Below are 27,620 nucleotides of genomic sequence, written 5' to 3'. Positions count from 1 at the left end.
CACCCTGTTCAGCCCTCTTCCTGGGTCCTAGCTACCTGCACACCCTGTTCAGCCCTCCTCCTGGGTCCTAGCTGCCTGCACACCCTGTTCAGCCCTCCTCCTGGGTCCTAGCTGCCTGCACACACTGTGCAGCTCTCCTCCTGGGTCCTAGCTGCCTGCACACCCTGTGCAGCTCTCCTCCTGGGTCCTAGCTGCCTGCATACCCTGCTCAGCCCTCCTCCTGGGTCCTAGCTGCCTGCACACCCTGTGCAGCTCTCCTCCTGGGTCCTAGCTGCCTGCACACCCTGTGCAGCTCTCCTCCTGGGTCCTAGCTGCCTGCACACCCTGTGCAGCTCTCCTCCTGGGTCCTAGCTGCCTGCACACCCTGTGCAGCTCTCCTCCTGGGTCCTAGCTGCCTGCACACCCTGTTCAGCTCTCCTACTGGGTCCTAGCCGCCTGCACACCCTGTTCAGCTCTCCTCCTGGGTCCTAGCTGCCTGCACACCCTGTTCAGCTCTCCTCCTAGGTCCTAGCCGCCTGCACACCCTGTAGTTAACTCCCTGCCTGTTCTGCACATTGCTGATCTGTGGTGGCTCAGAGCGATCACGGACAGCTTCTGAAGTTTCAGTTTGCTGGATGGGTGTAGATGGGGAGTGGATATGGGTGTGGCCGTTTATATAATGGGTGTGGTTAGGGGCGTGGCCTAAAATTGTCCCTCTTTCCCTTCTTTAAAAGTTGGGAGGTATGTATTTCTTCAGCACTACAGACAATAATAGACACTAGAAATAGTGTCAGTGAAACCTTCAACCTGGAAAGGATGAGTAAAGCATTTTTTTTTTTTAACAAATTGCAGCCAGGGGAGCAGGGGTTTCTGAAACCTGAAAACACACTTTAAGGCCGATTTCAGACGTCCGTGTTTAATCAGGTACAATTCACACGCATGGTTATGGTCATACGTGTGTCACACGTGTGTCATGCTTGTGTCACACGTGAGACATTTGTGTTTGTATACTTGTCACACGTAGCGGAGAAAACACAGGCCTTTTACATAAACAGATTTTCTATATTTACCTATATCCAGCACTGTTTTCTTCCGCTCTGCGGCCTCCTGCTCCTGACCGCCGCTCATTATACTCATAGAATATTCACCGGAGTGAGGAGCTTGAAGCCGTAGGGGACAGCACTGGGTACAGCACCGCCAAGGCAAAGCAAGCAGTGTGTGAAGTGACGTCCAGGAGGTCACTGCACCCAATGAACTCTGAAGACATCCTAATGACACCCTCGAAACACCTGCGCTATAGCGGGTGTCACCACGGTGACTTCACGGGTTCATCAGAGTGCATTGGGAAATCTGATGAGTCGCCGATGCTGTCCCCACGATGCTACAGCTTACATGTCCTCACTGTACACACACACACACACACACACACACATGTATACACTGAGCACATATGTGGTGCCCCTGAGGCTTCAGTCGCCACAGAGTATTGCATCTGTCTTAAGGTGTAATGCTTATCCTGGATAAGAGGAGGTTAACCGCTGGTGCTTGGAGCTTATACAATTCACTTACATAAACACCCAGTTAGTGAGCCAGCATTTACATTACTCAGGAAGCCAGGCTGGGAAATTCCCGGGTAGGATGAGTCATCAAAAAGATGGGGGCTGCCTGGGAAGTGAGCGATCACACTTAGTTCAACTTTAGAAGGGTTTTAACCTGAGAACAGTTTTGGACACAGAAGGGAGCAGACAGCCTTAGGAGAGTAGCTTTTAGCAGACTGGTCCTGGGTACGGGAGGCTGGAGGAATTAGTCTCAGGACCAGGGGCCATGACACAGCACTGAGTTTGGACAGGACGGATTAGGAGAAGCAGGAGACGAGCAAGAGGAGCTGTGAGACAGAAGAGCAACTCGGTAGCTGGAGGGTGAGCCCCCAACAGCCCCTTCGGGACAGGAGCTAGTCAGGGTGCAGAGCTCTCGGCTAGGGGAACCTTCATGGCCTGTAACACATCTGCAGGGAAAGGGGATTTCACATCTTATTGCCCACCACCAAAAGTCACAGCAGCAGATAGAGACAGAGGCCACGGCCAAGGTCGGGTCCATAACAAGTTTTGCGCTGCCTGCGTACAGGACAACAACTAAAGCCAAGGACACTGGGGTCCCCAGGTAGCTTCATGCCATGGGGATCCACACTACAAGGCGCAAGGAAGAAGATCTCACACGCTTCACAACACCGGCGGTGACCTCTGTTTCATCTGAGATTAGCTGGGGCCCATCACAGCGATGACCGTAACTCTGCGGGCGCAGCAGATGAACTGTGAGTAAAAACCTTGAACCGCAGCCCCTGTGTGAGACTCTGATTTGCTGGTGCCACTGTCCCGCACTTCGGCGCTAACGGCCCTTCCCCCATCACCACCGTCCTCCCTGGGGCTCACTCCACCTGTGGGGAGCTGGACTATCTGAGCTGCGGTGACATCAGCCCCGGAGGAGAGCGACATCTCACAGCGGCGGCTAATCCCTGGCCGCGCAACATGGGTAGCGCTGCAAAGCAAACCCCCATTCCCCTCTTTTTGACTCTCTTTTTGCCTGTAGCTGACAGGGCCACAGAGCCAGGTCAGGCCATTCACAGCAACCCTACAAAACCACTGCCCTGATGACGAGTTATGCCCTGCAGGTCCCGTGGGGTGCTACACATATACATACATATGTATACACACATACATGGTACACCGATCACATGAACACACATAGCGCACATGCATGTACAGTATACACTGAACACACATATATATACACAGTATACACACACATATGTCTTCACACACACAAACACACACACACACACACACCTGGATACTCACCTGTCCCCAGCGATGCGGTCCCCTGCACTGAAGTCCCCATCGATGCTCCGGGTTCCAGCTCCACAGTGCAGTGAATATTCAGTGAGTATAATGAGCGGCGGTCAGAAGTGGGAGGCAGCAGAGATGAAGAAAACAGAGCTGGATACAGGTAAATATAGAAAATCTTTTTATTTAAAACACCTGTGCTTTCTCCAGTACGTGTCACACTGATGTCACACGATATCGATCAGTGTGCGATCCATGTGACACCCGTGCTACCGGCGAAAAAATGGACTTGTCTCTGTGTGTGTGCGGGACCACACGGGGTCATACGGTCCATGTGGAAACATGGCCATGTGAGTAACACCATAGAATGACATGGGTACGTGTGGCATCCGTGTTAAAAACAGATGTCACACGTACCTGAAACACGGACGTCTGTAACCGGCCTAATGTAAATCTGCTGCAAAGTGCAAGAAAGCTAAGAACCTTAAAAGTAAAACAATGTTTTATTAGACCTAGTTAATTTTTAGTACAAAATACATACATCTACACTAAGTTAAAAGAAAAATTATGCCGCCACCAAGCATGCATGTTTATTTTACTAGGCAGATGGAAATAAGCCTCTGCCACACCCCTGCCAGTGGCTTATCACTAGTATGGACAAATCTAGGTTATTTCAGACCGCTCAGTGTCTAATTTTATATTTGAATTTACAATCCTGATTGGCTCAGAAATAATGGCACCTGTACATTTTCTGACTTCTTAAGGGTGCTTTACACGCTGCGACATTGCCAGCGATAGCTAGCAATGTCGTGCGCGATAGCACCCGCCCCCGTCGTTAGTGCGACATTTGGTGATCGCTGCCGTAGCGAACATTATCGCTACGGCAGCGTCACACGCACATGCCTTTTCAGCGGCGTCGCTGTGACCGCCGAACATTCCCTCCTTCAAGGGGGAGGTGCGTTCGGCGTCATAACGACGTCAGTGAGGCGTCACTACTAAGCGGCCAACCAATAGCAGAGGATGCTGAGATGAGCGGCAGGAACATGCCGCCCACCTCCTTCCTTCCTCATTGCCGGTGGACGCAGGTAAGGAGATCTTCGTCGTTTCTGCGGTGTCACACATAGCGATGTGTGGTGCAGCAGGAATGGCGAACAACCTCGCTACTGACCAGGCAACGATTTTTGTTTTTTGAACAACGTCTCACACACCAACGAAGTTTTATTCTTTTGCGATCGTTTAAGGTCGCTCCTAGGTGCCACACGCTGAGATGTCGCTAACGACGCCGGATGTGTGTCACAAACACCGTGACCCCGACGATATATCGTTAGTGATGTCGCAGCGTGTAAATGGCCCTTTACATAGAGGAACAATTGTATATGAATAGCAGCCCATTAACATTTCTAACATACTAAACACACAGCAGAAGGTGAATACTAGAAGCAGGGAATTATAATAATGAAAAATAACATATATTCTAGATAATAATGTCACAAAGCAATACTCAGCTCCATATTTCCATCCTTGCCTACTAGTTCAAGCTACACACCTACTACTCACATTGCTGTTGTTCTTCTGCATTCAGTCTATTCAGTTTCTTTCTGTTTTATGAGCTCTCATTTATGAAACAACTTATTCCAAACATTTCTCTGCATTGTTCTGCCACAAATCTGAACAATGGGAGCAATTTAGAAGCGAGCGGTGAAGCACATTGCATGGCTTGTTTGTGTACGGTGCCAATCTATTAATCTGCTTATAATACCCTTTATTCTCAGTTTTCTCCTATCACACCCCCTATCACGCATCTTATTCACCTGTTCAGTTGTTTTCTATGCGCTCTATTCATATCTTACACCCCCCACCCCCCTTTTACTTCTCATGTTTCAGAGAAAGCTATACTCCCTCTTTCTCAGGGCTTTGCCCACTCACTTCTCTCTTAGAAAACATTTATTCCTAACCCTTTATATTGTAATATTTCCAAATTACTCATGTCATGCATGGATTGTTCCAGTACACTTGTGTGAAGCCCCCCCTTTGTAGCTTGCTTCTTTCTGAGCACTATCTCTTGGCCCATTTCCTAGAAGTTAGCCCAACCTTAGGCACACATGGCATGTAATGAGTGACTAGTTTGCTGTGTATTCCCTGAGTTGACGTTTATGTTTTGCCTTCTTTTCCACATTGATTCCAGTGAGCATACTACAAGGGCACATTTTTGGTGAATCTAGATGGAATGTGAAGCTACATTTTTATGGATTCCATCAGTTCTTCAAAATAAGGGTAGGGCTTTAATGCACAGTATGTTACTAAATTGAAGAGCTAGCACTCAGTGACAATAACATTATTTCAAATCTGCAATCAAGAAACTTAGTAATAGACTCCAAAATACTCACTTTGTTCTGCTCACTGATCCGCTTCTCCAGCCTCCTGCCAATTTTCAGTAGATCCTCTTCTGACCCCATGTGTCTTGTATAGAAGAAGCCCCAACCTAGGTGTGTGCCACACTGGCAGTGTTTGTTATACTATGCACAGGTGACGTGGGGTTGGCTTCTACTGACAAGTTTTTGTATAGTGATTAACACGTATCTGATCAGTTTTGTATACACTTTGTGTTGTGTGGAGTGTGTCTCTGTGTGTCTATGTAGTTGTGCTAAGTGTATACAAGCTTGTCTTTCCTAGTGCCAATGAGGGGGTGTGTCTCACATTAAAAATAGTACCAAGGACTTTGGGCCGGACACAGGCGGAGGGGGTGAGCCGTGACAGCTGGTTCCATGGGATACACACTTCCAAACACAGCAAACCACATGTACATGGGGCACTAGTGCTATAGAAGTTCACAAACACTGGACACGTCATTTCAAAACATTTCATGACATCAGAACTTAAAATGTGATCAATGGAAAAAAATATCACGAAATAAATAAATCAATGCAAATTACAATTCAAATTGATAATTGTCACATCAGGTACAAGTTATACATTTCCTCTGAACGGATCACTAAACCTCTGTGCCTTGCTCATTCACAAACATTTGCCATACAGGGCAGAAAATGCATGTATTATATTGGTATATATCGCACAAAATAGAATTCCCATGTATTGGTACAAGCTACAGTATATCAATGGACATAAGATAGAACCACGACACTCATGTCAGAGTATTTATAAAATACCAGTACAAACCATGTATTTGCAATGGCAGTATAATAGTATAGGCAGTAATGAGCAAGTAATACTTGTCACAGTGTCCACCATGTAGGAATCAGCGACCTCTTTCATTCTAAATATCTACAAATGACGCAACCTTTCATAATTGAAGATTTTGGTGGAAATTTATCCAAAAGACATGCCCCCACCATTCTCCGGACTCACACACCTAGGTGTTATAGGGAGAATCTTTAGTTTTGGTAAGCACACAGGGCGATTCTGGCGGAGACATCTCTTCGGACCTGTCCCCATAATCCCCTGCAGTATTTTCAACTATGTTTTGTTTTTTGTTTTTTTTTAAACACTGCAGCATTTCAGAGTAAGGCTGGAGTCACATTAGCACATGGCATGCAATGCGAGAGCATCAGATACAATATGCTAATGACCCTTGGCTCCTGCTCTGCTGCAAGTGTGATCCAAATGTCAATATACTATGATCCGTTCTTGCGACCAGATCACAGCTGCGGAGGAGAGGAAGGGATTCCATTTCCTCCATTGTCAGCCTGTGCGTATATTGTAGCACCCTTTAAGCCATCAGGAGCTACAAGGAACTGCATCCTGTCAAAGATGCAGGGCCTACCCCCAGGGACCTGGAAGACCAGTGCCGGTAACACCAAAACACATATATATTCGCTGTTTTTCCCTTCCCTAAGGACTGGTGACAGACTAGGGTTGGTCCCAATCGATGGCCACCTAGGGGTAGAGCCGATCCAGTCCACTAGACGATAACCAGGGAGGAGGGGGTCAGACAGTCAGTAAGTGGAAGTGAAAGGAGACGGACGTAACCGTACTGACGGGAGTGTGTAACAGTGACCTGTGAGGCGCAGGCGTGTGGTTGCCAAAGGAGTACGGTGAAGTACTCTTGCAACCATAGCGCTGACTGGGTACAGAACCCTAGGTGTTGTGAATGTCTTCTGTGTGCTGTTTTGGAGCTCCCTCTGGTGGCCAGGAATGGTGGTGGAGCTGAGTCTGGGCCTGTGACTCAGACAGGTGTCAGCATTAATTGGGAATTAGGGAAGTCCTATTGCAGACAAATCTTGTCTATCTAGGAGATCACTTTTTGCCTTGCTGGTGCCGGTTATAATTGCATTTTCCTTAGTCTCTGTTCCTGGCTTGGAGTTCTGACCTTCCCTGTTTCCCTGAGCAAGACTTCTGCAGATAAGATGTCAGTTTTTTCCTTGCTTCCTGATTTACACCTTAGGGTGTTTGTTTTGCTTTGCTTTATTTTGTATTTGTTTTCTTGCAGGTGGAATTTGGTTCTTTTGTGCGTGAGCATGTGGGTTCCCCCTTTGCTAGTTATCCTGCAGGATAAGGGAGGTTCTCCCTGTCTAACTTGATTATTTGCACTTTTGTATTTTTGTGTTTTTTTTGTAATTTTGTTCTCCCTTTATTTACAGGAGTACTTGATATAGTGGGGGTGAGGTTGTCAGACCTCCAGGGCCATTTTTCAGGAGATTGGTATTTTTCTACAGGGATTTTGTACTGACCACAATCAGTTTCCTTTCCTTTGTATCAAGTTAGTTGGGCCTCGCCTTTGCTAAAACTATTTTTCCTATCTGAGTATTGTGTTTTCCTACATCACCGTAATCTTTTTATGTCGGGGGCTATCTACTCCTTTGGGGACTTTTCTGAGGCAAGGTAGATTTCCTCATTTCTTTCTGTGAGGCGTAGCTAGCTTCTCATGCTGTGACGAGGTATCTAGGTTTTTAGGAGCGCTCCACGGCTACTTCTAGTGTGGACTGATAGTTAGGGGATTGCAGTCAGCCCAGGTTACAACTTCTCCTGTTTCTTGGTGCTTTTTCACCAATGGCAGTTTTTTGTAATCTTCCACGGTTACTGGATCATAACACCTAGGTCAGGCAAACGCTCTAGGCAGACCTGATAAAATCTGTACAGTGAGATTACCATCCAGAACCTCACTGACCATAAAGTCCGGGGGCACCAGCAGTGACGGGAGAACCAGGAACTGAAACAGAACACTGACCCTACAGGGTTCAAACTGCCCACCGTACGGACTAAAGACTGAAAGACTACCAGGAGGGGACCCCCAGACGCTCCAAACCACGGGGACCCACCAACTAGAGACAGGTGCAGGGGAAATAAGCCACCAGGTGACCATACCTGCACTAGGACTAAGGGGACCAGTGGTGAGGACCAGCCTTCTTTGGGTTGAAAGCTATAACAACACTGTGAATAAAGAAACCAGTTACACTGCAATCTTTTGTATGGCCTACCTTCTTTCCGCTCCTAACGCCATCACCTACCCCCTGGGGCCCGGCCCTACTTGCAGGGGGGCCCAACATCAAGGCTACCATTAACATCAGCCCCAGCGGTGAGAGATTGTGCAGCGGCAGCTCCATCTACATAGATGGACAAAAAAATCTTTATTAGTATTCCCCTGTATATAACCCCTTTCAAGCGACCCCCAGGGTCATAGAACCAGGCAATGGCCACCCAGTGAACTGTCCCTATAAATATACGGCCCGAGACTGAGTACCCCATAGTCTGGTGGCGAGTCAGCTTCACACTGCACTTTGATGTTTCCCTTGTTCCCGTAGACTTGTATGGGTGCAAGTGACACATCTCTTGCTGACAATTGCAGCATGCTGTGATTTTTTTTCCTGAGTCCAATTAGGGCTGAGGAAAAACTCCCAGATGTGAGCTGCAGCATTGTCTTATGTGACACCCTGGACTAGCCAGGTAATCACAGACATAACACCACACACACCCCTTCCCTGGACAGTTCACACCAGTCAAACAAAAACCCTTGTTGCCTCCCTCCAGGGTCTGATGTCCACACCAGGTGGGGCGGAGCCAGGCGGTTGGCCCCGCCCACCGAGGAATTCACAGGCCTGGAGGCGGGAAAAGTGACAGATTAAGTTTGTAGGTGAAAGTGAGAGGACAGAACCTGTTTGTGTCTGGGTAGGAGCCCAGGCACTGTCAGTAAGGTTGGCAGACGGTGGTGGCCGTCTGCAGGAGTTAGTGGATCTCTGTGGAACTGTAGGACTGGGGTCGAGCAGCGGCCCACCGGTACCGAGCTGGGGAGCGGAGTGAACCTAAGCACACAGGCAGGGCCATCGGACCCCGACTAGGCTTGGAGCCGCCGACAAAGGTCAAATCCGAGTGTGACCGGAACCCCAGGGGTTTCCTAACAACCAAGACCCGACAGAAGGCAACAGTCCACACCGTGAGGATACACAGCCACCGCCATAGGCTAGAGATCCAAGGGCCAGAGACTGCGGGCAAAACGGGCTCCTTCGGTACCTATACGCCGGGGAGCGGACTACCGGTGGGCAACCACAGGAGTCAGAACATTCTAACAAGGTGCAGGGCAAGACAGCCACCATCACCCTGTCCGGGGAGAGCACAAACACTGCAGCCGGCTGCGAGACCCGTCCATCCGGCCGTTTGGTTTACCAGAGACTATGTCATTGACTACCTGAGTGAGTACACCAGTGCCATCCGGTACCGCGCCACGCTGCCCCTGCAACCCTGCACCCAGGCCATCCAGCCTCCCCGTATTGCCAACTGGGCCCCGGGATCACCAACCCTACCCACGGAGGGGACAACATCCTAGCTGCTCCCTACCATCCCTCCCGGGATCCCCGTCACCAGCAGCGGTGGTGCCCATAATCACCACGACCTGTGGGTGGCATCATGAACTATCTCCCCAAACAAACCACCCCTTTTCACTCGTGGATGAGGAGCGCTGCTCGAGTCCCCGGGTCCGGCCCCACCGCTCAAGCCACCGAGCAGCAGCAGAAGCCCCGGACCTGAGCGTGGTGAGCACGTCCCTTCCGCCCGCGACAACTTGACGTCTGCGAACAGGATTAAAACCAATCTACCTACCGGTAGAAGTGCGCCTTACAGTCCCCGCCGGCGGCGTTCGGCCGAAAAATTTGAAGTTCCGCCATCTTGGGCGCGAAGATTTCCTGCTCGAGCGGCTTCCCCGAGCAGGGAGGGCGTGAAAGTGAAGCCCCACCCCCAGAAGGAGGAAGTGCTAGAAAGAACCAAGAGGGGTCGGGTGAAAGCCTGCCTCATGTAACCGAGGGCATAAGAAGCGGGGACGCCAGGACCCTGAAACCTTCCCGTTCCTGGAGGCCGAGCAAGCAGGATGTCCGTCCCGTACAGCAGGCCCATGCCCGGTACAGTGGCGTGGGTGGAAACCCGGGTGGCGCAGTTAAGCCGCAGGTTGCAGACCCGGCTCCAGCTCCTCGTACAAGAATGGGAGGCTGGAATGGTGGAAGTGGTGGTGGCCGTGCGGGCCCGTGAGGTGGAAGCAGAGTTGGAGGAACGGGTGAGTGACCCACGCCCCTGTGTCCCGGAGGGACTGGTCGCTGCGGCTGAGGGGCCCGGTCTGCCCTCGCTCAGCCTGCTACGTCCCCCGCTGCCCGCATTGGTCGTCGCCACCCCGCCGGTCAGCCCGTTGCTCCCGAACCCGGCAAGAGATGACATCATCCCCGCCCGCGAAGATCCACCCGCAGGCGCTGCCCGCGAACAACAGCTTGCACGGCCAGCACCGACTCTGCTTCCTTGGAAGGTGCCCGCTCCCCGAAGGGAGCCATCCGACTCAGAGGCGGCCACACCTGAAGAAACCCCGGCAGTCCACCCGGCCAGCACAGAAGTGGACGATGGCCCGTCCCAGACCCGAAAGGTGACACTATCCGCCCCCAAGCTCCAGGCCTCGGCTGAGGCTGCGGAGGGTTGCCGCTGCAGGGCAGCGATGCAGGCCGCGACACAGTGATGCTCCCCAACCCAGATGATGCCGGTCATGGCCCGCATCGGGGGGTGCCTGCTGGGCCCGACCCCCGCGCTAAAGGAGCCGCCATGTTGGGAGCGGCAGCTGAACCCGATGGGCCGTGAGATAGAGGCCCGGGAGAAGGAAAAGGCTGCTACGTTGGCACGCACTATCGAGGCAAAGGCCGCTCTCCGAAAAGCCCCTCCCGAAGCACGGGGCCCGACCTTCGAAGTCCAAGTCCGGCAGTTCTGCCCCCGGGGTGGATGGGGGTTTATTTATGTGCCAAGCCTGGGGGTCGAGGCGTTCTTCTCCCGGCGAGATGTGCACAGCCAGCTGCCCCTGGGACATCCGGAGCGTGAGCTACGTGCGGGTGAGTTGGTTACCTACACCTGCCACCTCGGAGAGAGAGGATGGTTCGCCCTGGATGTTCAGAGAAGGGTGAGCCGCAGTGATCCCGAGCAGCCCCGGTCACCTCCTCTGCCGTACAGTCCCAAGATGGATCCGGAGGAAACATACGACGACGGCGACCTCAAATAATGGCAGCGGCCCTCCGTTGCACTACAGTTGTCCCCGCTGGGACCCCCAGCACTTTGTTTCAGTTGAATGAATGAATGAATATTAATCATCTGAGTTTGTAACCTGATTACCGTCCGTGAAGGAGAAAGTTGTCCCCGTTGGGACCATCAGTATGTTTCAGCCCACATGAGAAACTGCTCATGAACACGTCCGAGAACTTGCAGGCCAACCACGAACTTGTGGCCTTGTAAATAGTTTGTGGGCTGTATTCCGTTGCCGCCTCCGGAGAGGCAGATTGGAGGGAGGACCCGCAGCAGAGTAGGCTGGGGTCCGGCCACCACCAGGACCGGTGGCCATCCTCCAGGGGTCAGGGGCCCCCTTGGACGTGGGGTCCCCTGAAGTGACAGCCGGGTGCGAGATACCGTACCCGTTCCCGCTTGGGCGACCTGGAACCGAGTTCCTGCTTCCGGACTGGGGAAGAGGGGTGCTGCCCGTTTCTTAGGGGCAGCATCAAGGTTTAGGTTACTTGGGTGGGGAAGCGGATGAACATGAACCCGTCCATTATTATTAAAAATGTTTTTTATATGTTTTGCAACGTTAAAGTGCCATGCCTCCTGTAAGGGAAAAACTAAAAATATGCTTGTGTTAAATGTTTTAAATGTTAAATTATATTTTGCAGAAAAATAAAACCGGTGATGGACGGGCAGCCCGCGGACGGTCTGCATTTCAGCAAGGGGGAATGTGACACCCTGGACTAGCCAGGTAGTCACAGACATAACACCACACACACCCCTTCCCTGGACAGTTCACACCAGTCAAACAAAAACCCTTGTTGCCTCCCTCCAGGGTCTGATGTCCACACCAGGTGAGGTGGAGCCAGGCGGTTGGCCCCGCCCACCGAGGAGTTCACAAGCCTGGAGGCGGGAAAAGTGACAGATTAAGTTTGTAGGTGAAAGTGAGAGGACAGAACCTGTTAGTGTCTGGGTAGGAGCCCAGGCACTGTCAGCAATGTTGGCAGACGGTGGTGGCCAACTGCAGGAGTTAGTGGATCTCTGTGGAACCGTAGGACTGGGGTCGAGCAGCGGCCCACCGGTACCGAGCTGGGGAGCGGAGTGAACCTAAGCACACAGGCAGGGCCATCGGACCCCGACTAGGCTTGGAGCCACCGACAAAGGTCAAATCCAAGTGTGACCGGAACCCCAGGGGTTTCCTAACAACCACGACCCGACAGAAGGCAACAGTCCACACCGTGAGGATACACAACCACCGCCATAGGCTAGAGATCCAAGGGCCAGAACCTGCAAGCAAAACGGGCTCCTTCAGTACCTATACGCCGGGGAGCGGACTACCGGTGGGCAACCACAGGAGTCAGAACATTCTAACAAGGTGCAGGGAAAGACAGCCACCATCACCCTGTCCGGGGAGAGCACAAACACTGCAGCCGGCTGCGAGACCCGTCCATCCGGCCGTTTGGTTTACCAGAGACTCTGTCATTGACTTCCTGAGTGAGTACACCAGTGCCATCCGGCACCTCGCCGCGCTGCCCCTGCAACCCTGCAGCCCGGCCATCCAGCCTCCCCGTATTGCCAACCGGGCCCCGGGATCACCAACCCTACCCACAGAGGGGACAACATCCTAGCTGCTCCCTACCATCCCTCCCGGGATCCCTGTCACCAGCAGCGGTGGTGCCCATAATCACCACGACCTGTGGGTGGCGTCACGAACTATCTCCCCAAGCAAACCACCCATTTTCACTCGTGGACGAGGAGTGCTGCTCGAGTCCCTGGGTCCAGGCCCCACCGCTCGAGCCACCGAGCAGCAGCAGAAGCCCCGGACCCGAGCGTGGTGAGCGCGTCCCCTCCGCCGGCGACACTTACATGGGGCCGAGTGCAATGCGAGTCATACACCAGTGTGACTTTTTCCTTAAACAGATGTTTAGAATGCAGCAGGTTCCTTTAAATGTTAATGTTTTTATGCCTAAAGCTCATAAATGAGTATCTAATCTTAACCTATGTTTCTTTAAAAGTTTTGTTCACATCTCTCATAGTGCGTAAGTAGACTTATACATTGTTTGCTGCTCCTCTGGGAATTAAATATGCAAATTGCCTCTTCAGAGAGGAAGAGGACAATAGTTCAAGTCCAATTTCTCTCTAAAGAGTCAATATGCATACTAAATGGAACCAATAATATTGTCCATCATGTCTGATGTGTAGGAAGTATGATACAGAGCAGCTGGTATAGACCTGAGCAGATTGGTATAGTATAACTAATATGATGTAGCTTATAAGTTATTAATTGAAACCTCTGCTCATTCTGGGCTTAGTAGTCAAATGGGTGGACCTATCCTTTACTGACACTTGCATGCTCATACATGGATAGCTGACACTCACTGATTGGACTACCTACTGTATAAGCCCATAATGAACGGAGATTTCAATCAATAAATGCTAAGTATTAAAGAATCTCGAAAAAACATCAATCTTCTCAGCTCTTCCTGCTCTATAAAATGTATGCAGTATATAGTGTGTATTGAATCTGGCAGATTCCCTTTAAGGGCTTGCTCACATGAGTGTACTGTATAAAACAGACTTTATTCTACTAGACTAGATTTTATCAGATAGCTCTTTGACAAATGTTATACTATGGAGCAGTGCCAATCACTGCTTTATTTTTCATGCTGATGTGGCATGAGAAAAAAATCACAGCATGCTGCGAATGGCGGGGTAACTCAGATCACGTGCACCCATACAAGTCTATGGGTGCATGCAAAATATTGGACTGCACTCGGAGTGCAGTGTGATATATGCTGACAAAGACAATGGAGAAGATGGAGAGATTAATCTCTCTGTCTTCTCCATACCTGTGATACGATTCTCTCATGGAAGTGAATTGGATCACAGTAAATGACACTTGGCTCAAACTCTGATCAGTGTTTGAGCCAATTCATTAGCATAATTGACCCGCATATGAGATTCCACAGCCGTGTGAGCGCAGCCTACGGGGGATGACTTCTCACTGGGCAGGTGTATGGGGTTTGGGATGTCACAGCAGCCAGGCCCGGTTCCGTGACCCCGGCGGTGTCAATAAAGACAGAGTGGTTATTTACAGGGGAGGATAGAGTTTGTATTCGTGACGCCACTTATGCTTTGCAGCTAACATAGGGGTCACGGGAGATGTCTTTTGGGGCAGATGGTAGCTCAGCTGGGTTGGTGCAGCTCTTCACAGGTAGAGCTCAAGCCCCAGGTATGTTGGGAGTAGTAGTCTCCTATTGCTGTGCAGCTATATCGAGGGTAGGGCGCGGGAAGGATTGGACGACACAGAGCTTGCAGTTAAAGTTCTTTACTCACTGAGATGTCACCGCCTGTGGAGTGCCAGGTCCCACCATCATGGGCTCCAGCCGATCCCGGATAGTTCGGAGGTCAGAGCCGGTGCTTTTCTCTGTAAGGCCTTCCTCGCTGTGTTGTGTGAGTCCCCGCAGCTTGAAGCTACACTGGGACCCGAGTCCTTGTATTGGCTCCATTCCTGTCCCGAATGGCAGGCAGCACGAGTCCTTTACTGGTGCCGCTCTTTTGTCATGGCTCCTGATTCTAGTATGCTGCTGTGCCCTGGGCACTTTGTGTGGGCCAGAAGACTTGAAATCCTCTGCCCGGCGGATTCTGCTGGTGGGACTTGAAGTATCTGTAGCGCCCCTGACCTGGTCAGGCACCACTGAGTACTGCACCCATGCTGGGGGCAGTACAATACAGGTAATCTAGAAGGCTGACCAAGGTGTGACTACACAGGCGCATAGTAATCAGGTCTCACACATGTACCTTTGGGAGGACTCCTGAGAACTTCCAGGAGGGGGTGTGGCCTCCATGTCCACTCAAGGGGTGTGGTAGAGAGCCTGGTTGCTAGGTGGCATAGGCAGGCACAAAGGGGAAAGAGGAAGAAGGAGGGAGTAGCAGTCTGGAGCAGGGAGTTGAAGAGAGAGGAGTGTGGAAGTGGAGCTCGGACAGAGCAGAAGTGGAGGACCCACAAGTGAGCCGGTTTAGTGTGCAGCTCAGGGAGAGCAGAAGCAGACCCTGGAGCTGTTGCAGCCTAACAGCATCCGCGCAGTGACTACTGACGGGGGAGATCGGTCACCTGGTAGTGCCGCCCGAAATCCACCCAAGGCTAGAGAGAGCAACAGGGTGGCAAAGTAAGGGGACTGCCAGGGAGTAACCAGGCCCAAACGGGTAACAGGTCCCAGTGCAGAGATAGATCCAGCTTTCTTCTGCCAAACCTGCCTGAGGGGGCACTTCAAACCCCCAAGACGACACCACAGAGTCCGCAGCCACATAGCAAAGTGAGGGCCCATAGTTCACAGGAGGCAAGCAGCCGGAGTGACCTGGTCCAGGTTACAAGCAAATGGGCCGAAACGAGGGGAGCAGTAACTTCCTGGGTGATCCCCATAGGGACTGCAAGTCGGGGTCATCACAAACAACAAAAGGGCTAAGGAAGGCGAGTCAGTAGCCACCCTCTCAAGTCAGCCTGAAGGACGCCTGGTTTGGGCCTGGTTCATCCCAGCTACGCCCGGGTTACTCACCCTGCCTTCAACAGTGAGTAAAACCCTTGAAAGACATTCTGCTTGTGTTGAGTTATTCTGCGCCTTGTGGTTCCACACTCCTACACAGGGCCCTGGGGCTTGCCTCACTCTCGGGAGGCCACTACATCCAACTGCACCCACCATCAGCCCCAGGCACCCCCTTAATCTGCAGTGGCGGTCCCCACTGACCACAATTCCGAGAGTGGTGTCACGACAATCCTAAAAGAAGACATCTTACCTGTGACCAGAACCGTCCCACCACGTGGAGTCCCTGAAGGTAATGCACCGCTACACCGCACCTGAGGGGCTCCACAAATCCACCAGCCTAGGGCTCTGCACCCTGCTTTTTGAGCTCGGTCCTGAGGGAGCTATGGCGCAGCTCTCTCCCCAACGACCATTTTCTCCCCATGCCTCACTTGTCCCTTGGTCTGTGTTTAACTGTCTGAGGCCCCCTTCTCACGTCCGTGAAACACGTGCGTGTTTGGTCCATTTCTGTATGTACCGGAGACATGGACACACGTACTCCAATGTAATTCAATGTTTGTAGTTACACGTGCGTTTTTCCATAAGGTGCGTGTGTCCATGTGCGTGATACTTTTTTTGTCCGTAACACACGGATGCATGTCTGTTTTCTGCACGGAACACGCACACACGCACCCAATGAAAGTCTATTGGTCCGTGAGCACACGTACGTGACACAGATGCATCTCCGTATGGTCCTTGTACGTTTTGTGCTTTTTTGAAGCGATGTCGGTCATTCTTTTATTTCTGTGTATGTCAGTCAATCTCCCTCAGTCCGTCGGTCGGTCTCTCTCTTGTCTGTCCCTCTCTCAGTCTGTCGGTTAGTCTCCCCCCTCTCTCATACTCAGCGTTCCCCGATCACCGGCACGGCGCTGCACAGCTGTTAAAAAAACTCTGGCGGCTTTTACTATTTTGAAAAAGCCGGACGCTCATTATTCAATCTCGTATTCTCTGCTTTCCCCGCCCACCGGCACCTATGATTGGTTGCAGTCAGACACGCCCCCACGCTGAGTGACAGCTGTTTCACTTCAACCAATCACAGCCGCCGGTGGGAGTGTCAATATCGAGCAGAAAAAAATAAATAATTAAAAAAAAACGACTTGCGGTCCCCCCCAATTTTGATACCAGCCAGGGTAAAGCCAAACGGCTGAAGGCTGGAATTCTCAGGATGGGGAGCCCCACGTTATGGGGAACCCCCCAGCCTAACAATATCAGCCAGCTGCCACCCAGAATTGCCGCATCCTTTTGATGCGACAGTCCCGGGACTGTACCCGGCCATCATGATTTGCCCTCGTGCGGTGGCAATCAAGGTAATAAGGAGTTAATGGCAGCAGCCCATAGCTGCCACTAAGTCCTAGGTTAATCATTGCAGGCATCTATGAGACACCCCCAATGAATAACCTGTGAGTTAAAGTAAATAAACTCACACAGTTCAAAAATCCTTTATTTGAAATAATAAACAATAACAAACACCCTCGTTCACCACTTTATTAAGCCCCCAAAAACCCATCCATGTCCGACGTAATCCACGAAGGACCCGCGACGCTCTCAGCTCTGTTACATGAAGGTGACAGGAGCTGCAGTAGAACACCGCCGCTCCTGTCAGCTCCACGCAGAAACTGAGGTGAGTAGAGCGCGATCAGCGATGATGTCACTCAGGTAACTCGCGGCCACCGCTAGATCCTCCAACAGTGACAGCAAGTCGCCCGAGTGACAGCGATGAAGTCACAGGTGAGTTGCGGTCTCGGGTGGAGGACTCTAGCTAGCCGCAGGTAACCTGAGTGATGGCAGCGCTAATCGCGCTGCTCACTTCAGTCACTCAGATTACCGGTCACCGGTGAGTCCTTCACGGGTGACCGCTAATCAGTATGCGACACAGACAGAGCCACGGGATGACAATGAAGTCGGGTAAAGTTCACCCGAGTTCATTCTCATTGCGCGACGCTGTCTGCTGTCAGCGGGCATATAGCAACGACATTGTGCATCACACACGGAACATTTCACACGGGCAACACACGGACATTACACTTACGTATCTCATGCACACACGGACATTCCACACACACACAGCTTGCATACACAATCATACGGATGTCACACATACCAGAAAAGCAGACAAAAAATACGGAACACGGACCCGAAAAATGGCACGTAAGACACGCACGTGTTTTTCATGGACGTGTGAAGGGGGCCTGAATGTGTATGTCGCCTTACTCCCCAGTGTCTAGCTCCACCGCCCGGGTTGCTGAACTAGTGGGCTGGGGATCCACTACTTTAGTGATGGTCAACCCCAGGCCCTACTCTAGCCCAGTCCCAGTGGGAGGGCAGCTGACTGTATGTTATGTGGTGGTTACCGGCAATGACCTCTTCCTTACCCGGGAAGAACACTGCACCCTGTGGTGACTAAAGCCTCAGGGGCGCTACACGAGCATATAAAAAAATCGGTACCATTCTCATCCAGATGAGCTTTTTCTCACTTGTCATCTATGTGCTCTCCATATGCCAAACGTGTCTTTCTTTAGCTACCACGTCTTCCCGATCAGTTATGAAAACCTAATGGTGACTGAGTAATATTAAAAATGAGAGCAGAAAATCTCCGGCTGTGGCTAGTTTAAATATTAGGCTTGGGTCACACGAGCATGTAAAAAAATCGGTCCCATTCTTATCCAGAAAAGTGGGATGATTTTTTTTTCTCATCTCTCATCCATGTGCTGTCTGTATGGAAATCCTATTGCTACCAATCTTTTACAGGACAACTTACAGTTTTCACCTTACAGAATTGTAAAGTATCCCTAAAAATCAGATGTCGTACCAATGGACTGTATGTCATCCGATGTTATTCTTACACTGCACTAATTTCGGAGTCAAGTCACAGCATGTTGCAATTTTTTTCTCATGCCGAATACACTGTGGAAAAAACTCTGCAGTTCTACACTGTCTCATTAAATGACATTAGTCTTAGTACAATCCCTTTTTTTATTGGATTGCACTGGTCTGATTTATTCATTCATGTGAGCGAACCCGAAGGCTGAGGTCACATGGCTATGAATTCTCTTATGCGTGAAAATTGGGCTAATTATGCTGACACTCGGCTCAAATTGTGATCAGAGTGTGAGCTGAGTGTCATTATATTGTGATCAGATTCTCTCGCACGCGAAACTCAAAGCACAAGTGAGGATAAGATGGAGAACTTAATTTTTCCATCTCGTGGTCACACGGAGTTTTGCTAAAACTCGCTGAATGTCATAGCTTCATCAGACGCTGTTCACACCACAGATTCTGACACTCCACACTATGGTTTCTTGGGTGCTTCTGAGCTATACAGGCAGGCTAAGAAGTCGACCAGCTGTGTGCTTATTAATGGTCAGACCAGCAAGAATTAACTTCTGCTATCCTGAAAACCTATCACATGTACTCCCCGCCTTTTTAAGATGGTGGAATCTGTCTTCCCATGCTGACTATAGTTTACGGTTGTGTGGGTCTGTGTGCTGGTGTGTACTAGTCCTTCTGGTGATTATATTGTGTGGTGCTTGGAGTTGTGGAATTCTCTCAATGTCTTGTTGTTTACTCCTTGCTCTTATTTTCCCCCTAACCTCTTATTGTCTTATACCTTTGTGTGAGTGTACTAAGAGATTGAGTTTTGGTTTCCCCTGTCTGTCTATCTCTGTTGGTTTATCACACTCCTTTTTTCTAACTTCGCTTTATTAACAACAGAATAAGGCTACTTTCACACTTGCGTTGAACGGTATCCGTTGCATTGCGTTGTGTAACGGATGCAACGGATGTGTTGCATATAGTGACACAACGGATGCAACGGATGCTGCAAAACAACGCAATTCGTTTTGATTTTTTTTTTTTTTTTTTCCCGGTTTTACCAGCGGCAGACTATAGTGAACGATCAGCTGATCGTTCCCTGCAGCCGGCCGCTGGGTGATCAGCTGATTGCTCCCAGTAGCCGGCCGCCGGGTGATCAGCTGATCGCTCCCGCCCGCCGGGTGATCAGCTGATCGCTCCCGGCTGCCGGGTGATCAGCTGATCGCTCCCTGCAGCCGGCTGCCGGGTGATCAGCTGATCGCTCCCGGCCGCCGGGTGATCAGCTGATCGCTCCCTGCAGCCGGCTGCCGGGTGATCAGCTGATCGCTCCCGGCCGCCGGGTGATCAGCTGATCGCTCCCTGCAGCCGGCCGCCGGGTGATCAGCTGATCGCTGTCACTTGCCGGCGCCCGGGCATGCCGGCGGACGGGCGCTCAGCTGAGCGCTGTCACTTGCCGGCGGCCGGGCATGCTGGTGGCCGGTCATTCAGCTGAGCGCTGTCGCTTGCCGACGGCCGGGCGCTCAGCTGAACGTTCGGCCACCGCGAGCCAAAATAAAGTTTGATTTAAAAAAAAAAAAAAAAAAAAAAAAAAAAAGAGCATGCGCAGTGAAATCCAGAGGATTCCGCTGCTCAAAATAACGTTACATGCTGCGTTCCTCCCGCTGGGCGGAAGCAACGGAGCGTCGCCCAGCGGAAGCAACGCAGCTCCTTTTGGTACAATCCGTCAACCATACAAGTCTATGGGAAACAGCGGAATCCGTTAACGGATTCCGCTGTTTCCCAAAAGGGCGGATTGTAACGGAAGGAAAATAACGCAAGTGTGAAAGTACCCTAAGACGGAAAAGTTTGGATTACATACCATAACAAATCTCAAAAGTGTATACACGCTATGTGAACACAATGATAATGATAGGAAAGCATAAGATCTCCATAACATCAGCTGTGCCTGCACCAACATTGTTACCTATGTAAGAGGGTGTAAAGCTCAGCCGCTCCAGACCTGCATGTCTACTGTGTGTAAAATGTAATGTTTAAAGTTTATGTTCTGGTGTAATGTGTTTAAGCAGCCACTAGGTGGCCACCATGTGTAAGCTGCTTCCCTAGTACTCCTGGGCTAGAGGGAGTTAGTGAAGGGGAGGGGCTTAGTTTGAAAAAGAGCGGTTAGTAAGTCAGTTGGTGAGGAGAGTCCCTGAAGGAGAGGAGTAGACTGTGTACCGCCCCCATGCCAGCAGCCACCGCTGCTCGGATCCGGGCCTTCAGGGGTGGTGGCTCGAGGGTCTCCGGACCCGGGGGTCTCGCGGACACACCGAATAAAAAGGGGGGACGTAAATGTACGGGCTAGGCCGTATTAAGTTTGTGATGCCACCCACGGTGTGTGGTGAAATGGGACACCACCGCTGCTGTTGTGGGGCACCCGGGGGAGATGTTGTGGCAGCTAGTTGTTAACCCCGCCATGGGTAGGAATGGTTGCCCCGGGACCCAGTGTCTCATTGTGCAGGGTATAGCGACCGCAGGAAGTCTTTGTTTACTCACAGTTAATAAACCACACAAGTCTCTGGTAAATCAAGGTGCTGGTGGCCGGTGCCGCGGCCCTCACCCGCCTGGTGGTCTCTATCCTTTTCCTCTGCACTGTTTTGTGTAAGGTGGACTTCCTAGTCTGAAACTCAGGAGTCCGCTCCCGGCTGGATGTGGCCTAAGGAGCCGTGCCCACAGACGCTGGCCCATGGGATCTATGGGCCCTGGAGGTGACCATCTATCCCTATCGGTGGGCTGTTATCTTCTATGAGGGACTTTGGGTGGGACAGGACCTCTAGTCCTGGCCTCAATCGGTGAATTAACCAGTCCGCTTGTTTCCGGTGCTGGCTTCAGGGTCCGAGTACCCCCCCTTTATGCTACGTTTCCGGGTCGGTTCCTCGTGTTGGTACCGGCGGGCTACAACCCTGTCCTGGTCCACCTCGGTTCTGCCGAGCCGCCTTCCTGTCTCCTGCTGACGGAGACCACTATCTGCCTCCTAGCCAAGGCACCAGGGCTCCTACCTTGGCAACGTTCAACTTGAACTTCCTCTGCTGGAGCTACACTTAGCTCCAGCCCACACTCCTCTCCAAACTGAACTCTAAGCTCGACTGAAGCTAGACTGCTTATTTTCCCGCCCTGGGCTGTCTAGACCTCTGGGTGGGCGTGTCCCAACCACCTGGTACCGCCCACTGGTGTGTCTATCTTTCCCTAAGGAGGGTGACTAGGGTTTCTAGGTTGGCTGTGTGTTTCCTAGTGAGGGAAGGTGTTATGCAGGGGCCTATCTGTGACTACCTGGTTTTGCCAGGGCGTCACATTCCCCCTTGGTTTAATACAGACCATCCGCGGGCTGTCCGACCACCAGCATTTTTTGAACTGGAAAAGATAAAACGGGTAAAATAGATTACAAGTATACTAACATATTTACATTCAAGCATATTTTGGTTTCTTCCCTTACGGGAGGCATTTTACTTTAACGTTGCACATATAAAACCGGGACGGGACGGACCGGGTCCTTCTCACCTCATCCCCACCAAAAACAACCTGCTCCCTGGTGCCACCGCTAAGCACTGGTGCGCACCCCTTGCCCAAGTCCAGGACAGGTCCGGGTGTAGCCCAAACGGGCCGGGTAAAAAGTTCCTTACCCGGCAGTGTTTCTCAAGGGCCCCACGAGGCTCGGTCACCGGTTTTGCTGGTGACCGAGCCTCGTTCGACTCTACCGCAGGCCCTTCCTCCAGCCAGCCTCTCCAGAGACTGCGGCAGGTGAGAAGGTTGGTCGGGGGCTATTTACAAAACCCAATAGTTTATGGGTTGGCCTGCAAGTTCACGACCATTATCTTTTTAATTGCAAACGGAAACTGTTAACTGTAACGGGATCAACAGATGGTCCCAACGGGGGACTTAGCAGGGGAGGTAGCTGGGAACTGCTACCTAAACATCATCATCGGGCCTGGAGAGTGGTGGAGAGGGGCGGAAGTAGCGCTTTTCTCCCTCACTCATCCAACGCTTCACATTCAGGGCGAACCACCCCCTCTCCCCGCAGTGCTGGGTGTATATCACCAACTCTCCAGGCTCCAGGTCCCGGTCTAGGTGGCCGACAGGCAGATGCGGGGCCACATCCCTCCGGGACACAAAGATTTCGGCCTCCAGGCCCGGCTCGTATATAAAGCCCTACCCCTTTTGGGGGTTAAAGTGACGGACCTAGCCTTGATACGTCGGACCCCTCACCCGGAAAGTGGCATTCCTCAGATGGTCTTTTTCGCTGTAGGTCCGGGACAGGACCTCCACCTTCCATTTATCCCGGGTGGCAATCTCCCTGCCCACCTGGCGCCGCTGCCGCTCCCAGTACGGGGCATCTGCTGTCTGCTCCGTCTCAACCTGCGCGGGGGCCAGGCCCAGCCGGAGTCCCTCCATGCCGGCTACGACTGGCACCTTTGGCAATGGAGGGCTCTGCTGTGGCATGGCCCGCTCTGCTGCCCTGCAGCTACATCTCCGCTGTGCTTCAGGCGAGGCTGGGAGTTTGGGAGCGGCCAGCGTTGCTTGCTGTGCTGGCTTCCGTTCGGGGACCGCCTCCGCTGTGGCCGGGCGGACTGCCAGGGCCGTTGTCGTCTCGGGCGCTGCTTACTCCGGGACTGGGATCAATGTCGGGTTCAGGACCAAATGGACAACCTTCCGGGCGCTGGTCTGGCGGGGAACTGGTATGGGTGCCGGGGCGGTGACGGGCTCGCTGCTGGCGGCATCCGCTGAGGGGTCCTCGCGGGCCGACGGAACGGGTATCGCTGCCGGTGTTGGTGGCAGCGGACCCAGCGGGGTGTCAGCAACAGGTACGGGCGGCGAGGTGGCAGCGTGGTGGGCAAGGGCAGACCAGGCCCCTCAGGCTGGTCGGCCGGTCCCTGGGGGACATAGGGGCGTGGGTCGCTTACCCGCTCCTCCGAGACTGCCTCCACTTCATGGGACCGAACGGCTGCAGCTAACTCCGCCATCTCGGTCGTCAATCTTTTGAGCAGAAAGCTCACTTCCGCCTGGATCCGACAGCACATACGCTCCATCTGGGCTTCTACCCAGTCGGCTGTTCGGGGCACGGGCTCCTTCACTGCGGGCTTGCCAGACGGGTCGGCCATGCTGCATGATTGGTATCCAGGAACAAGAAGGGTGGCAGGGTTCTGGAGTCCCTGCTTTTTATCTGCTCGGTCACATGTTGCAGAATCTTCACCCGCCCCCCCTTGGTTTCTTGCCGGCACTTCTTTTTGCGGCCTGTTAGTTTCGTTTTACGACATCGGGGTTCACCTTCCTTCCGTGTTCCCAGGGGGCGGGGCTTCAGCTTTCGCGCCCTTTTCTCAGTTCAGCTAGCACCGGTCTTTGCTGCGACCGCCGCCGGTATTGGCATTCCTCCCACTCGATTTCCTGTTGCCACTGTGCGGCCTCTTGTGTAGTGGGCCGCTCCGGTCCTCCTGGCACAGCCGGTAGGTTAAGGGTGGGTCCTTCCGCAGCCGCAGTCTGCTTCGGGCGTCCTCTGCCCAGGCTAGTCGCTACTAGTGCGGCTACCGCAGCTTGCTGTTTTCCTGGAGTCTCCATCTTGCTCGGAGTCAGCGTTTCTGTTAATGGCGTCGGGGTCAGTGGAGATGCTGGAGGAAGTGGAGGCGGGCTTACTTTTCCCGCTGTTGGGTATACTCCACCCCCAGTCTCACACATCAGGTCGACCCCTACGCGGCGGTTCTTCTTTTTCTCTGGAACACCGCCCACTTCACATATCTTCCTTCGTGCCCTGGGACCGGCACCTCCCCTCTTTGGGCGGAGTACTCCGAACTTCTTTTTCGGCACCGGCCAGCCCCAGGCTCTTCTTTTGGCACCAATTCTGCGCGCGCTTTCTGTGTCTTCACAGACAACGGCCATCTTGCCGCCATCTTGTGCCCGGTCCAACGCCTTAGGCACTTCTTCCTCTTCCCACCATGGGATCGGGACTCTTTTCCAATAATCTGGATCCAGTGTCCTCGGCATCACTTGATCTCCTTCTTCTTGGAGCGGGACCCCTTGCATATGATCCGGATCCTGCCGACTACGCCACATGTAACGGGGTGCCAGGGGCGCCTCTGGGCTTGTAGTCGTGGCCCCTTCTGTCAGGCTTACCCCTGGCTCCGCCGTCACTATCGGGACGGGAGATGTCTGGGTGGGGCAGAGTGTGGTGGTGCAGATGTCGTCCGGCGCACAAATACTCTTCAGGCATGGTTCAATGCAAATAACAAACATGTTTTATTCTTCGCACAATTCTCCACACTTGGCAGTAACAAAATACAGTGCTGTGGCACTTCCTTTAGCTGAGGGAAAGCCTGCCCTAGCGTCCCCTCAAGTGGGTGACTTGCCTGACTACTCCTCTTCGCCCGGCTCCCACTTCTGGCTACCCACGGCCCAGACCCACACCGGACTGCTTGACCCTACGAGGTTCCGCCCGCTCCTGTTCTCTCCGGCTTCCCTGAACTTCAGCTCCCTTCTTTCTTTCTTTCTTTCTGCCCACTCAGCTCCACACTCTGCCCCTGGCTGTTTCTTCTCTCCCGTCCCGGACACAACTGCCTTCAGCACACACTTCCTTTCCCCCTAAGCTGCCGGCTCCTCCTCCCTCCTCTACAGTTTCTATGGGGACAGCATTAACCACTTCAGAGAAAACCTGTGCTTCCTTGTAAGGGGTCTGCCCACCCCTTACACCTGTCCCAGTCCACCTCGGTTCTGCCGAGCAGTCTTCCCATCTCCTGCTGACGGAGACCACCTTCTGCCTCCTAGCCAAGGCACCAGGGCTCCTAACCTGGCATCGTTCAACTTGAACTTCCTCTGCTGGAACTACACTTAGCTCCAGCCCACACTCCTCTCCAAACTGAACTCTAAGCTCGACTGAAGCTAGACTGCTTTTTTTCCCGCCCTAGGCTGTCTAGACCCCTGGGTGGGCATGTCCCAACCCACTGGTGTGTCTATCTTTCCCTAAGGGGGGTGACTAGGGTTTCTAGGTTGGCTGTGTGGTTCCTAGTGAGGGAAGGTGTTATGCAGGGGCCTATCTGTGACTACCTGGTTTGGCCAGGGTGTCACAACTGCATCTGTGGGAGACATGGTGAAGGAAAACCCCAATATCTTTGATTTGGCATAGCTTTCCTGGCCAAATACGGGTATCGGACACGTAATGGGGCCCGGGTGGTGGCCATTCCCTGGCGGATACTGAACGAGCCCCCTCAGTCAGCAGAAGGTCAGTGAGTCCTTGAGAGAAAAGTAGGGCCTGACTGACTGAAAAAACTGTTGTTTCTGCCATGATCAATGAAGCTGAAGGACAGGATGAGGAGCTTAGGGACCCCAACGGGAGCCCGAATACCAGGGAAGTGGCTGGCCGGTAAATAGAATGTAACGCCGGTTGCTAATAGCAACAAAGGTAGTAGAGGATCGGAGTGTGTAGCAAAGACCGTATTGCAAATGTCTGATGTGACCCCTGTATCCAAGCAAGAGTGTGCCCGCCTCAGGCTAGATAAGAAACTGTATTTGATGTTGACAAGTAAAGACTGGTTGAAAGAACCTGTGTCAGTGCTTGTGACGCATGAAAAAAAGTATGCTTCTTACTGTATTGCACTAAAGTGGTGGTTGGGGTGCAGAAGAAGAACACTGGGCCTGTACGGCAGCCAAAAAGCAGACTCTGCCATGACTACCACCACAACCCGCCACCCATCTAATACCTACATGCTTCGACGTTTATTTGTCCGGCATATACTTACATATAGTATGTAGACAACCTTACTCAGTGTGGTCTGAAATAACTAAACCTGAAAAAACAAGAATATATAACAGTGACAACCATATACTTTCTAAGGCCTCTTTCACACGTCAGTGATTCTGGTACGTTTGTGCTTTTTTTTAAACGTACCAGAATCACTGACATACGCAGACCCATTATAATGAATGGGTCTGCTCACACGTCAGTGATTTTTCACTGCATGTGTCTCCGTGCAGCGTACCCGCGTGTGCGTGATTGCTGCACGGAGACATGTCCATTTTTTTCTGACATCAGTGATGTTCCATGGACCACGCAGTAGTGTGGTCCGTGAAACACGTGCCAGAAAAAAACGTGCATTTAAAATAATAAACATTTTAACTCACCCGGCGTCCAGCGATGTCCTGTGCAGCCTGCTGCTTCTAAGCCGGCTGATTACTGTCGCGCATATTCATTATGCGCGACACAGCCGACCCGGAAGCAGCTGCTGCAGGGGTCACCGCCGGCCGGATGCTGCACCGCGGGAGGATTCAGCACCATGGAGAGCGGGAGCGGGCGCAGGTGAGTTGATTTCTAAGTGCAATCACGGGCCACGGAGAACGGAGCCCGGATTGCACTTAGACAACCCACGTGTGCCGTGATTCACGGCACACGCAGGTACATGTGCGTGTTTTACACGCCAGTGAAAAACGTCACTGTTTTTCACTGACGTGTGAAACGGGCCTTACTATATCACTGCAAAATGCTCCATCATCAAACTTAAGAGAGGGGTCTGCTACAATAATAGTGATCACCTTTAGGCTTCTGTGAGTGTGGTGGGGGAGGAGTACCACAAGTCCCAAATTTTATTGCATTTTTTTGGACGTCCCCTATTGTAGTATACCACTCGTTCGTAAGGTATAACCGAGTTAACTATTTTGACCCAAGATCTTACTGTCGGATCCGAGCCCCCCATCCATCTCAAGGTTATCAATTTCCTAGCCATGAACATGGTTTCCCTGAGTAGTATTCTCATGTAATGGTACCCCACTTGCTCCTCCATTACCCCAAATAAGCACAGCAAAAGATCACATGGAATGGGTATCGACACAATTGATAATAAGGAAGTCACCTCTTCCAGAACGCAGATATAATTGGGCAGCTCCATACCATATGTGTAAAATTCGTTTCCGAGAAATTACATCACGGACA

General features: G+C 52.0%; 1 protein-coding gene across 2 annotated transcripts in view; it reads right to left on the bottom strand.

The window, feature by feature from the left end:
• LOC142291424 (transcription elongation factor A protein 3-like) overlaps positions 1-5,484 on the bottom strand; it is a 219,113-nt gene extending 213,629 nt beyond the window's left edge. Inside the window, exon 1 of one of the 2 annotated variants that reach the window (XM_075335934.1) lies at positions 5,207-5,484. In XM_075335934.1, the coding sequence (XP_075192049.1) occupies positions 5,207-5,275 (69 nt within the window). In that variant the 5' untranslated portion in view covers positions 5,276-5,484. Of the gene's footprint in view, positions 1-4,376; positions 4,470-5,206 lie in introns of those variants that run through there. The other variant, XM_075335935.1, reaches the window with a different exon arrangement.
• Between the last annotated feature and the right edge of the window lie 22,136 nt (positions 5,485-27,620).

This window comes from Anomaloglossus baeobatrachus, chromosome 2 (assembly GCF_048569485.1).
Source record: "Anomaloglossus baeobatrachus isolate aAnoBae1 chromosome 2, aAnoBae1.hap1, whole genome shotgun sequence".
Lineage (NCBI taxonomy): Eukaryota > Metazoa > Chordata > Amphibia > Anura > Aromobatidae > Anomaloglossus > Anomaloglossus baeobatrachus.
This window is presented reverse-complemented; position numbering and strand designations above follow the sequence as displayed.